The following is a 16,676-nucleotide window of genomic DNA, read 5'->3' on the forward strand; positions in this document are numbered from 1 at the left end:
AGTCAGCACAATACTAGACAAGAACTGACAGACCGGTATTAATGCTTATGAGAGTTGCAATTTTTGCTTTATCCTACATATTGGTCTTTTAATCTTGCCCCTTAAACCGAAAAATCTTGAATAACAATAAATCTATATTTTTGATTTGAGACCAGAATATTGTCGAAAAAATAGCTAAAAATTATATGCGTTTTAATGTAAGAAAAATTCCGGGAAACGATCAGAATGCACAATGTTGCGTTATTTTTCTCAGAGCTTCTTGAGCGGCCCCCAGACCCCTCGCCGAAATTTTTTCGCCTTGCTACGCTCGGCAAATATATTTTGCCTCACTATCAAAAGAAGCTAGTTACGGCCCTGGCAATATTCGTTAGGGACCGCAAAATTTATTGTTTGTCAGTGGCACTCAAAATTGAGGATGTTAAAATTATATATGTCTTATACATTGGCTATAGAGATGAAGGGGATATGATGGGCGTTAATAAAACCAGTTTAAACTCGACGCATTTTTGTGTCTGACCTATTTCAGGAACCTTTAGCCTTTGTTGCTCTTGTATATGTTTTAATTTTGGTTCATCTTTATATTAAGCAGCATAGAATGACGTCTATATTCTTGATCTATCTAATATTGTGTTTCGGGGCCTGCTCAGGGCTCCCTCTATGTGTGTGATTTTTCGCTGTGTTGTAGACCCAATGACCTTTGGTTGAATTGTATATTTTGATTTGGTTGCTGCCTCTTTGACTCATTTCCCGTTTTTATTCTCTATTTTATAAATGTAGCTGTAAAAGAAACTATTTTAAAAACTACATTTGCGCCATTTTACAGGTAAGATTTGATTGGAAAGTATAAAATGATTATTGTTACATCGTGGTTTCATAAGTATTTTTTTTTTAAAGTATTGGGTAACTTATTAAACTGAGTCACTTAGGTTTAAACTGGAGTTTTATAGTGTTCACATGTTTGATATTGTCAATTATAATTTATTTTTAACTTAATTAAAACCGGCAAAATAGCATATTCTGCTGGCGCTGGTAAAATAGCCCCGAAGGGAGTCGACAAAACAGCCACTGGCATATTTTATACGTTGACACGAAATATTATTCTAAATATAAGTCACATACACTTAATTCAAGACAGGACCTGAACTATAAAATCATAAACAATTATCATTGTTAAGTAACATATATTCATTTACATTTCGTTTAACATCTAGATTTGTAATAATATACAGATGTAGTTCCCTAAATATTTATGTACAGACACATTCTCAAATATACATAACAAAACAAAATTTGTCTCGTTTGAGAGATATGAACACTACCGATAATCGGCTCGGCCTTTAAAATTGATAATTTAACTATCTCGATTGGATAAATCCGATAATTCACGAGTAAATATGTAAGAATTTATATCAACAGCATCTGGGGTTTCATTTAGTTATTTAGCGAAGTCTACACACATATCTTTGTTTAATGACTTGTAATGTATGATTCAAAATAATGATTTACAAGTCAATACGAAATTCCAATGAGCAAACTATTTTCTCAATGCCGGATTTTGCAATGGGTTATAGTTCGCGCGAGATGCAGAATTCCTTTACTATTCTATTTTTAGGATTATTTGTTTACGAAAGGTAATTTATGGTCAGATTGGTTCTTTTTATGTTGTAGTGTAAACGCATTGGATTAAATAAGATCGATTTCGTCCATTAAGGATACATTATTTTTTTGTATGCTTCCAAAACTTAACTTATATTAGACTCTTATAAATAAGTATCACATATAACTGTTTCAAATCCCAAAATCAGGGAATAACTAAGTTCGGATACATGCATGTTTTGTTTATCAAATGTGAATCAAACCTGAAAATTCGGTGTAAACAATATTTTTGTAACTCGCAACTCGACTTTTGTAACTCGCAACTCGACTTTTGTAACTCGCAACTCGACTTTTGTAACTCGCAACTTGACTTTTGTAACTCGCAACTCGACTTTTGTAACTCGCAACTCGACTTTTGTAACTCGCAACTCGACTTTTGTAACTCGCAACTCGACTGTTATTACTCGCAACTCGACTTTCTTAACTCGCAACTCGCAACTCGACGATAAGAAACCCTCAAAAAGAGCATTGAGAAAGCGAAGGTGTTGTTTTTTTTAAATTTTCATTTATGTTCTAAAAGAAATGCACCACGAAATAATTGTGGTCTTGGACCAGGTGTCAGATTCAGACTTGTTCGCTGAACAAATTATTGTTTTTGGAACGCAGTTTGACATGATTAAACTAAAAAGAAACCCACACAGCCTTTTTATAATTCACATTGTTTGCTGAAATTGTCTTTGCTTTATATGCAGTAAAGCAGGGTTGGATCATGTCCACTCTCTCTGTTAAGTATTCGCACGATTCCTGTTAAATTACACATCAATTCTGTTTTATTACCTGGACGTATGAAATGTCGGGTGGTCATCAGCATGTCAAATAAAACATGTTCAGTGTATTTCTATAAATTTCAACTTCGTACTTAATTTGGCCTTTTGATTTTTGTTTTATTAGAGCGTCACAGATGATTCTTTTGTAGACTCATTTTGTACTATCTGAATACGTATACAAAATGTAAATGCGCAGGCGATTTCCCTTATTATGCGGAAAATGTTCGAAATCATTAAAACCTAGAATTGTTTTTATGAAATTGTATTATATTGGTGATGTTTTATTGTCATAATAACTTTATAATGCATAATTATTTTCTTTATTCTTCACAAAGTAAGTACATGTACTTAAGGTTACAACTGTATCATTTGTTTGCCTGGTGTTTTATAGTTTGCCATATTTAGACCATGCATAAACTGGTCTTCTCGTCCCTTGTCCTTTGAATATTTTCACTTTAACCCAAAAACACTACATATTCTAACAATTTTGTTAAGACATTTTACAACCCTGGTTTTGTTTAATCATTCATTCTCGGCATTCCGGGAAAAAAACTTTCAATTTTGTAATCGTGGAATTTATGTCAAATTTTGTTCTTTTTCGGCTTAACTAAAATTGCATGAATCTACCAATTGACTTCTCAATTTTTTTATAAACACTTTGACTGTTGACCACAAAAAATAATTATAACGCGACCACAAAAAATAATTATAACGCGACCACAAAAAAATAATTATAACGCGTATCAATAAGTCTAATAAGCCAAATTCATTTGAAGGAAGATTTCTTACTTGTTAGCATGTTAAGAGTTTGCTGTGAAATACCACTGACTTTTAGTTTATATAGTTGAAGTTATACAGGCCAACCAATGGATGTTTCGTGCAGTTAACTTCATAACAAAACCCCATACATACATATACAATCAACGATTTCCTGTGTTTTTGGTATTTGGTTAACATTTGAGTAACAACTTATCTGTTCAATAATCTTCAAGTTTGTCTATAATCGGTTAAGTCGACTTCATTGTTTTACATTTGTCATTATTTCGGGGCCTATAATAGCAGCCTATGCGGTATTGGTTTTGCTCATTGTCGAAGACCATACAGTGACCTTTAATTTTGAACTTCTATGTCTTTTGGTCTCTGATGGAGATTTACAAAAATGTATCTCATTGGCAATTATTCCACATCTTCTTATTTTTATATTCATCAGCAATCTAGTGGAAAGTATTCACATTGGCATTCATACCTCATCTCCTTATTCTTATTTTGAGCCTAGTATGGGCAAAAGTAGTCTTGACGTCGTTCGCATTGTTGTTATAACGTCCAACTGGAAGACGTCTTTATTGTGACGTCGGCCCTTCCCATCGTTCTCTTCTTTCCTTCACAACGACGTGAAAAGATATACACGCAGAAGTTCAGCACGTTTTCGCAGAGAAAAATAATAGAAATGGAGGCCACAGATGTCGTAATGACCATATATATTCCAAGGATGTACGGAATAGGTTATGTGTTTGATGGAATGTAAGTATTGTTTTAGAAATTAAAAAGCCAATATAAGAAGATAATTTTAAGAAGTAAGTTCAGTTTGTGACTTGTAAATCCTTTGCTTTCGTGAGGGTCAGAAGTTTGTATAAAAGTTGTAACAATAAAAGCTTTTAAAAATGGTTTGTTTTCTGAAACTTGTTATAAATTAGGCCGTTAGCTCTCTCAATTGATTTTTTTCATATTTTAATGTTGGGGCCTTTTATAACCGACCTTACGATATGAATTTTTCTCGTTGTTGAAGGCCCTTACGGTTGCCTATAATTGCTTACATCCACTGTATTTAAGATTTGGTGGATATTTGTCTCATTGGCAATCATACCACATCCTTATTTTTATATAATGGTTAGATAACTTGTGAAAGATTCGTGAAATCATGTTATAAAACTGTAGATTCGTGAAATCATGTTATAAAACTGTAGATTCGTGAAATCATGTTATAAAACTGTAGATTAATTCGTGACATCATGTTATAAAACTGTAGATTCGTGAAATCATGTTATAAAACTGTAGATTAATTCGTGAAATCATGTTATAAAACTGTAGATTCGTGAAATCATGTTATAAAAATGTTGTAGGTTTGACAAAAAGATAGTCAATCAATGTGAAAAGAAGATCAAAGAATTGGAAAAGGAGATAAAAAGACACAACCAAATTTACAAAAAATTGCAGGATCAGCAAAAGGTAATAATCATAATTCCCATCAGCCACTTCCCCGAAAAAATAAATTATTATAATAACGGCGAGATTAAATAAAACAGAAAAAGGAAATTAAACCAAAAGGGGACCCTTTTAAAGAGTTACTATGAAAAGAGTCAAATGAAAGATACGATATTAATCAAATGACTAGACCTCTGTTAAATATTCTTGTAAAAATGTATGTAAAATTATGATAAATACTTTAAGTATAATTATCATTTGAGTCAGTTCCTAGAAATGCGCTTTTTTTTAAATTTGAATAAAATAACATTTTAGGTGTGTTGGCTTGCCAACAGAAAAGTTACACACAAGTTGGATACTTCAAAGAAGATTAATGATTACATAGTAGAAATAATTGTAAGTGCACATGAAGAACACACTACACGAAAAGCAATAAATAAAATTCAGAAACATCTTCAACAAACATTAAAGCAAGCGAAAAGGACGGAACAAAAGTACCAAGATCTTCTGAAACAGGAGTCCAGGATAAGATTATCTGTCAAAAAGGTAAATATGCAACATTATTATCATGACAAAGCAAACACAAAAACCATCAATCCATTTGACTTAACAATTGGGAATTATAATAGAATTGGGAATTATAATAGAATTGGGAATTATAATAGAATTGGGAATTATAATAGAATTGCATATAGCATGTCACTGTAGAGAATGATACTAAACCACAGCGACCGTTTCTATCACATAGACACACATAAAATTAGATAAACCGTAAATTCCACAACCGAAAAATAGATTTTGATGCCGCTTGATTTTTACAGAACTGCCACTGAAAAATGTATCTCAGATATTGATGCTGGATACATGCAAAGGAAGTAAACATTATTTTATTGCAGAGTACAGGATCAGATATATAGGACAGTCTACTAGTCTAATAGTTTAAGGTTAAGCAAACATTTTGCATATATTACCCAAATTTTCATTCACAATAGTTCTTTTTTCAATTAATTTTTATCATTGTATTTGTTTAAGCTGGAACAGGACATAGTCAAAATGATTGAATTCCAAGTGAATGATAGGACACTTACTCCAACGCATGTGTAAGTAATTTGCATATAAACTGGTTCCATGCCATATTTGTTAACTCGTTGAAGCAAAAAAAGTATGTGGACTTTTAAATTGTATTTTTGCTTTAATGTCGCTGGCACAATACGCAACAATGACAAAAAAAAGGTTTCAAAATGTCTGAGTCTCCCAATAAACAATACACGATAAAAGAAAAATTATCTCAAATGCAAGCACCAAATTTGTCTTACTGCAAAAGCACACATGTATCACAATGCTACAATTTTTTGTTTAAAAAAAATAATAAAGTAAAAGCACGAGGAGATAATATTACAGCCGATTGCATTGAGTGTCACCATTATATGAGTGAAGTCATTGTAAGGTAAGGTATACTACCCTCCCGTCGGAGAAGCTTACTTCTACAGACAGATAAGTTGGTTATCTATTTGACTAGTTTACATTTAAAGGAGGGAAATTGAACTAACCTACATGTAACTCTGACTTCACGGTTCAGCTAACAAGCTTGCTAACCAATGATATTACCTCTTGCTACACACTCAATGAAATCGGCTGTAAAGGAAAAAATAAGTATGTACAGAATGAAAAAGTCAGCATGCTAAAAGAAACAGTGTTACAATCTAATACGCATTACAATGGTTTTTTTTAATTTCATTTCAGTAATAGTAGTATACACACAATCATACCGATACAAACTGTTGTGCAGAGGATGAGTAGCAAATACCAGTTTACAATGCCTCAGGTAAGTTCATTTACTACATTCTTGATATTTTGAGCATTTGGCATGTAACTGGATGTAGAGTGTTTCAAGAGCTTTAAGAAAAAGATGGCGGTTGATATCGGAGTCAACATTAGATTAAGGGATGCCGCAATGATAAAATTACCTGATACAAGATTTTATAAATCGAATTGCCTGTTTCATGCACTTTTCTCAGTAGTAATTTGTGATTTCAATATGAATCTTTTATAAATTTACATCATACCAATGTATGCTTTGTATAGAAAATAATATAGAAACACTTTTACAGACAATATAGAGACTGACCCGATTTTTAATCCGCCATCTTTGGATGACCGTGAATCAAATTACGGTCATCAACTTTACTCCAGTGAGATTTGAAAGGGTTACGTTTGTAAGCTTATATAACAGATTTAATAACAACTTACAACATTAAATGATTGTTGTGCTTCCTGACTGTCCAGTAGAAACCATTACAGACATTGACGACTATACACTATTAACGAATAGTAAGGTTCGACCGAGTTGTTTGTCCGTGATAAAACGCAAAAAAATAAAGGTCCAACGCTCTAAATTCAAAGAGATATTGGCTAAAGGCGCACTATTTCAATAATTAAATAAATTAAATTATTAAAATTCAATAATATACTTTTGTTTTTTTAGATTCTTCATTTTTATTTTATCATTATATTTTTTTAATTCATTTCCAGGAATTTAATGAAAAGTATGGATGCTATGCAAGGTTGCCGGATTTTGAACTAGTCAAGCGTGAATTCCGTAGATGAAGACATATACAATATAACGTTTTGTAAATCACTTTTTGAGGTTGTTTTATTTCATGTTTTTATAAAATAAATTATAATATATTTTTAGAATTTGTCATTTCACATTAAATATGTTAATGTTCAGCTAATCGAGAGAGAGAGAAAAACAACCATGCAAACATGTCTCGTTCGAATTGTTTAACATTTGTCAGTTCGAGGCCTTTACTAGCGGACTATGCCGAATGGGCTTAGCTCGTTGTTGAAGGTTGTATGGTGCCCTATAGATGCTAATTTCTGTGTCATATGGTCTTTAGTGGAGAGGTGTATCGTTGGCAATCATAGTACCACATCTTCTTTTTTATAAACAACTAGAGAATCCAAGCAGCCTAAATCTCGTGCGTTGATTTACTTTTTCAGAAGAAAAATTGCTCATTTACCAAAAACACAAAGAAAATCCACAAAACAAGACATTCACAAAAGGTTGAGCAACAAGTGACGAACTGAGGAACTCGTTTTCTATTGTTTTTCTTGTAACAACCATCACGAAAAAAACATAAAAAAATTCTATTAATAAATAGGTCGTGTCTCAAAGATTGATTTTTACCAAATATATAAACCTTTGGTACATGTATTTTTTTTTACCCTAGGGAATGGAAATATCACTACATTAATTTGGTGTATTCCCGATTGTCCCGGGGACACTTTTGGAAATTACAGGTTAAAAAGTCATGAAATTTTGTGGGCCAATCGGGAATATGTTTGTGGGACAATCGGGAATATGTTTGTGGGACAATTGCATGGGAAGTTTAATTGTGGGACAATTGGGATGTTTAATTGTGGGACAATTGGGAAATGTGTTAATAGTGATCATTTTGTTTTTATAGTGTATAGCAGTTAATTACAGGTTACTAATTTATTATTAATTAAAGAGAGAGAGAAAAAAATGATAATTTTTACATATTTGAGTCTAAGATAAAATTGAGAATGGAAATGGGGAATGTGTCAAAGAGACAACAAACCGATCATTGAGCAGCCCACAGCAGAAGCTTAAGGTCACCAACAGGTCTTCAATGCAACGAGAAAATGTATCCCTGTAGGTTCACTTTTCAATGATTCATTATAAAGATTTGATACGATTTTAATGAGATTTGTATCTACGAAAGACAGCAGGACATGCTAAAGAATATGTTCAAATCTATACTCGTAAAACTAAATATTTGTATTTATATACACTTGCTTGCAGGAGACAGTGCACTGATGTTATAAGTCGAAAACAAAGAAATATATACATGTAATTGTTGTATTTACACATTCATCATAATCATTCAGCAACTAGAAATGAAAATGATAAAATGGCACAAAAAACTTCGAAATTCTTCATTCGTAAACTCGGTGCCATACCAGTTGGATCTGAAAAGAAAGAATAAAATTTAATAAGGGTAACTCAATTTTGTGTCAACACAATGACGAAATAGGAGATAAGCAACCAAACAGTCGAAGGTAACATGTGCTACACAGAACGCACTGTTAAAATCATATATTTTTCAGGTCGGTTTGTATATCAACATTATATGCAACTGTATGTAAGAACTGCGTGTAAGTGACACAATTAGCTTTAAGTATATATACACTTCTAAACCGACGTGGAAAGGTAACACATGCCCACCGAAGCTCTTTTTATGAGAGCCCAGGTGGTCGTGTGGTCTAGCGGGACGGCTGCAGTGCAGGCGATTTGGTGTCACGATATCACAGTAGCATGGGTTCGAATCCCGGCGAGGGAAGAACCAAAAATTTGCGAAAGCAAATTTACAGATCTAACATTGTTGGGTTGATGTTTAGACGAGTCAATTCAGTGTAATATATATAATATTTGGCGTATTTTTCATAACAGAGTTGTCCCTCTTTGTTCAATTCGTTCTCTCCATGACAAACTAGCCAGACAAAACATTTTATTGTCGTTTTTTCTTTTCATTTGGAGGCAGAGTTTATAAACGTGTAACAGTTGTATCAATTGTTTTCAGGCAAAAAAGAAATTGGGATGCATGTGCTGCAAGGTCATAAATAGGGGCAAACACACAATATCGTACGTTCCCCTTAGTGTTACGCCGTTCCATGATTATACAATTTTAAATTTGCATTTATTTATTTGATATGTCTAGTATGTTATATGCAGGAATACTGCATTCAAAGTTGATAATTTCAAATTTTCATATTTGTTTTATTTCTCACAACACCATCGAACATAAACCGTGAAAATCTGAGAATCTGAAGGACAATTACATGTAGTTCCTTCTTTATAAGTATAACCAATCTTACGGCTAATGATAATAAAGCAGCGGCTGCAGTAATAAATGGTATATGTGGTAATTATCAAGAAAAAGAGTGCAGGATTGCGACTTCATCTTTTATACTGTCAACCATCTTACAAAACCATAATAGCGACCGTAAATTCCAGAATCTATAACTGATTTGTTACGTTTGACGTGAATCTACCTTCAACATAAATTTTACAGTGCCAAAAGTAAACACACTGTCAGGGTATTTTGGTCTTAAATGGATAATTGTCTCATTTGAAATCACAACATTCACCGCGCAAAACGTCGCGTGCTTTTACGTGTATACTTTTAGTAAAAAATCGTTTGATGTACAAATGGTTTTGGTAAATATATTCCATTACATTCATTTCTTTCGGTATATGGAATAAAACATTTACTGTCTTTTGTTTCGGTAAATATGTGGTTTTATTGACTTTTGAAAAACTGATATTCACTTCGGCCGTTGGCCTCAGTGAATATCAGTTTTTCAAAAGTCAATAAAACCACACATTTACCTCATCAAAAGACACTGTAATTGTATATTATTCCATATTGATAAAAAATTAGAAGGTTTTTCTATATGAATGGAATTTTGAATAAATAAGCATATTCACCTACGGAAAAAGGTTATTCACCGCGCAAAACGTCGCGTGCTTTTACGTGTATAATTTTGGTAAAAAACGTTTGATGTACAATTGGTTTTGGTAAATATTTCCCATTACATTAATTTCTCTCGGAATATGGAATAAAACATTTACTGTCTTTTGTTTCGGTAAATATGTAGTTGCCCAGAAGGCACGCCTTATGAATCGACTAACAGTATAGTGATGTTGTGCGCTTTGGCGGACTGATAATTTTTTATACTGTTTTGGCGGACTGATTATATTTGATACTGTCTAAAGTTATCAACTTCTATAGTTCCTTGAAATGTATGGAGCATTTTCCGTCCATTTATTTTCAAGCATAAACCGTATTTATCCGTAATCATTTGTAAAGGGAGACAACTCTATGCAAACCATTATGCACGCCATCAAGTTTTTTTTCCGTTTTGGGATATCTATTATACAGATGACGACGGATATACTCTTATTATCGTATCCCGCCACAACATGTTTTTTCATCGAAGGTGACCTACAAAATTCGACTCGGGTCTGTACTCAAAATAGCCACATATGAAGAAGAATATAAAGTTACCAATCCACAGCATCTAAGATCATCATCGGCTTTATGTAGGATTCATGTTGCTCAATCTTTAGCTTTCTGTGTTGTTTTTTGTAGATTGTTGTTTGTCTTCTGATAATTTTTCGTATTTTTTTTGGCCATGGCATTGTTAGCTCGTATTCGACTCATGGGAATAAACATAGTCGCTATTCCTCTGGTATCTTCCGTCTACCCACTTCACATGTTACGTCGCAGATTTGTATAATTTCACAGAAAGACTACATTTTACATATATAACGGAGTTCTAAATTATATTATGAAATTATTGTAGCAATTTTTAATATTTTTGACCAGAACATTTAAAATTTTCAAATGCATGTCAAAAAGTTTCGGCTAGTGTAGCATATTCGTCAAATAATATCATATATATATAAAATAACTGCAGTTACCTGTTTGTGTTGGAGAATTCGTCGATGTTGATAGTATTTCTATTGTTCATGGCATAGTCGTTGTTGTTAAAAAAATATATGAAAAGAAACAAAATGAATCAAAACGAATCCTAACGATGTATACCTTTTCATGAAGAAAATTGTTTATCAAATAAATAATGCATTTTATATCACTTGTCTTTTTCTCTCCAAAAATCATAATTGATTGGTGTCTGACTGGGCAATTCAAATGACAGGATCAGATTACACGACAAAGAGACTAAAGTATCACTACGTACACCCCCCCCCCCCCCAAAAAAAAACAACCAAAAGACGGCTAGCTTTTTTAAAACAGCTATTATTTATTTGTTCCGTATACTTTAATTATCGTGGAAATGTCTTCAACAAACAGAAAAAAGGGAAAATTGACATATAATTCGTGTATAAGAGAAACAATGAGAAATTAAATTAAGTGAACGAATAAGAAAAATGAAAGGAAAATTAATGTTTTGATAAGATTAAAACTTTTATCGGGTTTATCTCACCGAATACAGAAATACACTTCCTGAAGTTCAGTCTTTGCCTGGGTAAAATCCATGCTTACGTATTATGGAAGGGGCTAACGATGTTCTAGACAAAGATCAACAATTATATGCTTTTCCTTTGATTGTTTACTTACATCTGCTTTACTGTGTGATTTCTTTTGGTCATATTAGTAAAGTAAATTTTCGATCAATTTTATTTGTAGATAACTGTTTATTTTTTATTATCTGTAAGAAATATTAAGGAGTTAAATGATCTGTGTTTACTAAATACATTTATGAGGCAGACAAATTCGTAACACTTGATTGTTTGTTTATATGTGTCTTTATTATCAATGTAAAGTGTATGCCAAACTCCGCTATATGTTAGAAATAGTTTATGACATTAATGCTTCATATGTATATGTAAACTGCATAATTTGTGTACCTGTTTAATCTTATGAGCTGTATTTACTTAATACGGAATAAAGTATTATTATTATTTATGGATTTGCAATACAGTATCCGTAACCTTACCTTTAACAATTAACTTTACTTTTGAAACTTGAGGGGGTGTCGATTCCACTTTACAGGTATAATCCCCGGCGTCACTCAGTTTTACTCTGGTTATGTGAAGTTTCCAGACATTCGCATAAGGCTGTTCTATATAAATTCGCGAATCTGTTGTAACATTACGTTTACCAATGGTAAGAGGATTTCCTGAAGGTCCGACCCATATAACCTGATGATGATAACAAACGACAAAAGTATAAAGAAATAACAAAATCTTGCAATATATTGAAATAATGGAGAACCTTCCAACATGTACAAACGGAGAAATTTATCATATCTAAATGTTTACATCTGTACGTTAAAATTCAAGTTCCTGTATAGCCTACAAAGGGAGTATTGTAGATTTTGATTGAACAAGTAATACACGTTTTTGAAGAAATTTGGTCGGAATTTAAAAAGGGGTCTTAGTAGTTAATTTATTGTGTTCTTTAGTGTCTGATGCGAAGAAGTATTTTTGACTCCGATCAGAATTATTGCCAGTTTTCCTTCTAAATACTAGTACCAGTCAGTTGTATTCTCTGGATTACTCTACTCATAGAAAGTGGTACCCATTATACAGCCAAAATAGTAAAAGGTAGTAAAGTTGAAGTCATCCATTTATAAATTTACGGACATCATCAGGATTTGATAGACGTTTAATACCACTGCAAATGTTTGCACTTGTCCTAAATCAGGAATCTGATGAAAGGCAGTTGTCGTTTGTTTATGAAGTTCATACGTGTACATGTTTCCCGTTTCTCGTTTTTATATAGATAAGAACGATGTTTTTGCCGTTTGAATGGTTTTACATTACTAATTTTGTTTATAGCTTGCTGCATGTTCGGTGTGAGCCAAGGCTCTGTGTTGAAGGCCGTACCTTGACCTATAATGGTTTACTTTTATAAATTGTTATTTTGATGGAGAGTTGTCTCATTGTCACTCACACCACATCTGCCTATATCTGTTAAGGAATATCTGTGTCATAAAAAAAACCCCCAGAAACATATATATATGCTCCAATTTTCGTGACAATTATTTTCCCGGATCGTGTCATCACCGAAAGAGATTTATCACCATGGTTGTAGTTGTAGGATCTTTTAATACGAAGAGTGCCACGTGTGAAGCATGAACTGCCAACTCTTGTGTAGCAACCGAGTTCACCATCGGTTTAAGTGGCGTTTGATTTGTTCACTTTATGTTTCTATGTAATGTTTTGGAGACTTGTTCGTCGTTTTTATCGTTTTTCTTTTTTTCTCTCGAGATATTGTCAGTTTATTTTCGGATTTTGAGTGTATGAAATCTCTCTGTATCACTTGCATGTTGGCACTGAGGTTGTGAGTTCGAATCCCGCACATGGCATTTGATCAAGACTGTAAGCTTTCCTACCGAAGGTATATGAATTCTACTGGCACTCCAGCGGTAAAAATGTGGCGTCAAACACCAATCAAATATATTTCTTATATACATAGGTTCAACGCTGTATCGTATTTAATATTTCTATTCCTTCTGATGATTATTTTGAATTAATTATACATCCCACGCATTTGAAATAAAAAGTACAGCACACAACTGTAAGCTGAACGGGAGTAGTTCAGATGACAAAATCCCTAAGGGAACGAATATTTAACTTCATAGGGGGGATCATATTTTCCTAAAAAAACATTAACACCCCCAATTTAATGAAAAAAATAACAGTATTGTGGTCAAGCTGATGAGAGAAAAAAACAAAAAGACTCGGATAAAAAACAATACCCCCCCCCCCCCCCCCCTTGAAGTTAAATGGTTGCTTCCTTTAAGCTATTGATATTGAATATATGACGGGTCGAACGAACGTCTGTGAGCGTTGAACCCTCTCTATAATCTTGAATGCTTACTTTTTATCAGCATTTGATGTAAAGAAAACGTACAGTATGTATATATAACCAAGGATTTGTATATAAGACAAATATTATTATACAAATTCTTGAAATGACATAGTTTTTACACACATAAATATATATGATATATGTAAAATGTTATTTCAATGTTAAGAAAAATACTGACCTCTTTACTGTCATCTATATTCTTGACATGACATGTCAATGTGGTTGCAAGTCCAGGTGTGACCGTCACAATATTAACATATTGTTGTGCACTAGATTGATATAAGGTAACGAGAAACAAAACACCGCCCAAAACTTTCATATTTTCATTAAAATATCAAATAAAAGTATGTTAAATCAGTTCGTGATCTTATTCCATTTCTAACATGCTCTAGCGGTGTAGCAAATATCATGTTATCATGACGTATAAACACAACAGGCAGTTTTATTGTTGATAATTCGTCTGCAACCAGTACAGCGACGATCTACTGACATTTCTCTTCGTCTGTGAATAAACGGTGTAATTATTCTTTTCACATTTTATTTATATACAAATCAGATAAAAGGCTAAACCACACGCGAAGGATGTAACCAACAAGTTTGTGGATGATCTGGTTTCTCCCTTACTTTTATATTCTATTTAAAGTCTTTAAATATCACATGATTATGTCACAATGACCATTTATCATCAGGGGCGGGTCTAGGATTTCCAGTTAGGGGGGGGGGGGGGGCGCAAATTTTTATAATTCGCGGAGCGGAACGAGGCGAAAATATTTTGGAGGTTTGTTTTAGGTAAAATATTAAAATATTCTTCTAAAGGGGTGAAATGTAGATATCTCGAACTATAGTGTGGTAAAATAAGTGAAAAAAATAAAGTTTCAAGCTGAAACCGCCTTAGTCCACACATGACAACAATCTACAGATAGACGGATGGACAGACGGACGCAAAGTGAGACTAGACAGATCACAATTGCTCACCTGACCAAATTATTTTTCAAACGAAAATTTCTACTTTTACCAGCGATTTTTAATTGTCCTTTCATACTATCTGTTTTTTTACTTTTTTGGCTATCGGAGGTCGTGTCAGACTTTACTGTGTTCGCCACAAACAACTATTAAACATCAGAATAGAATGCATTTACGCAGTTATATTTATTTTCTTGGGATCTCAAGCATACAGTAATACGGTACATAATTCGGCTAAATATTTAGGTTGCAAGTGAGAAATAAATATAGACACAGAGATACAAATTAATAAACGAACCTTTCGCTTGAAACAGGTTTTCTATCGTTCATTATGGATATTATAAAAGAATCTCACCTGCCGACTGTTGTTGTGAAAGTGAGCAATGGATGTCTTGGAACTTCGATTATCAAACAAATTGATTATAAAAACCGCAAATGCAATTTAACACTTGTTTTTACTTTATCTGCTAAAAATCTATTATATTTGTCATCAAAAGCAGCTCCGCGTTTGACACCTTCCTTTGAAATTATTTATAGAACTTTAATAAAGCGTAGGTCAGTGATACTTTGAATGTTAAAAAAGATTGAATGGTTTCATGATATCTGATTCTTAAAAATGTTGAAGTCAACCCATGCTTTGCAAATTTTAGGGGGGCGCACGCCCGCCACGCGCCGCCTAAATCCGCCCCTGAGATTCATGATGCTCAAATGCTTCATGGAAAAGCAATTACTGTTTAGGAAAAAATCTCGTTTCCTTCCTTTTTCAGATTTTCACATGAAGAACAAAAACAAAATTATCCGGTCATCTTCAATGCAAAAAAAAAACCTTCTCAACATTACATTGATGTCATCCCGACTGAAATCACTGTACTTATATGTATGATTAAATAGAGAGAAAAAAGTATGTATACGCCCCACAGATATCCTTGTCCGTCTGTACTTCCGTCCGTCACGAAATAAGTATCCGTTATCTGACTTTAGTTTGCCTGAATAAAATGTTATGAAAAAAGTTTTATTACAACAAAACAAAGTTCATGTTCGAATTTCGTGGCGTCACTTTTACCGTTCTCGTGAGAAAACACTTTAATAACGTTATATATTATAATATAAGCGGGGGCATCATAAGTGTCCAATATTGACACATTCTCTATTAATATGTTGCGCCTGTCCCAACTCAGGAGCCTCTGGCATTTGTTAGTCTTGTATAATTTTTAATTTAAGTTTATTCACATATTTCGGAGTTAAGTATGACGTCCATTATCACTGAAGAAGTACACATTTTTGTTTAGGGACCAGTTAAATCATGCTTACGGGTGCAGGATTTTCTCGCTGTGTTGGAGACCCTTTGGTGGCCTTCGGCTGTTTTTGCTCTTTGGTTGGGTCGTGTTCTCGTTGACACATTCCCCATTTCATTTCTTAATTTCATTCAATGAAAAACATTTCGAATATTTTTTCCCGTTTTTCCATTCAAATCACCACACGAACTAACATTTTACAAATGAATCATGTCCCTGTCATTCTCAAGTTACGGTGCGACATGTGGACACCGAACAGTCAGACAGGCGGACGGACAGACAAACAGACGTCTGATATTTGTATAAAGCATACGTCCCGTCAAAATTTTGACGGCCGTATAATAAGGTAAAAAACAAAACCGTCA

At 33.3% G+C, this 16,676-nt stretch overlaps 2 protein-coding genes across 2 annotated transcripts; one reads left to right on the forward strand and one right to left on the reverse strand.

The window, feature by feature from the left end:
- The first annotated feature begins 3,800 nt into the window (after positions 1-3,800).
- Positions 3,801-7,315, forward strand: LOC134714006 (uncharacterized). Its single transcript, XM_063575262.1, has 6 exons — positions 3,801-3,944; positions 4,544-4,649; positions 4,941-5,171; positions 5,658-5,725; positions 6,369-6,450; positions 7,158-7,315. The coding sequence occupies exons 1-6, from the start codon at positions 3,871-3,873 to the stop codon at positions 7,230-7,232; spliced, it is 636 nt and encodes a 211-aa protein (XP_063431332.1). The 5' UTR covers positions 3,801-3,870; the 3' UTR covers positions 7,233-7,315.
- Positions 7,316-8,485: 1,170 nt separating this feature from the next.
- Positions 8,486-14,639, reverse strand: LOC134714007 (uncharacterized). Its single transcript, XM_063575263.1, has 4 exons — positions 14,232-14,639; positions 12,174-12,378; positions 11,137-11,175; positions 8,486-8,621 (listed from the first exon to the last, which is right to left on the reverse strand). Exons 1-4 carry the CDS (start codon positions 14,370-14,372, stop codon positions 8,533-8,535), a joined length of 474 nt encoding a protein of 157 aa, XP_063431333.1. The 5' UTR covers positions 14,373-14,639; the 3' UTR covers positions 8,486-8,532.
- Between the last annotated feature and the right edge of the window lie 2,037 nt (positions 14,640-16,676).

The sequence above is a fragment of the Mytilus trossulus genome, chromosome 4, assembly GCF_036588685.1.
Source record: "Mytilus trossulus isolate FHL-02 chromosome 4, PNRI_Mtr1.1.1.hap1, whole genome shotgun sequence".
NCBI lineage: Eukaryota > Metazoa > Mollusca > Bivalvia > Mytilida > Mytilidae > Mytilus > Mytilus trossulus.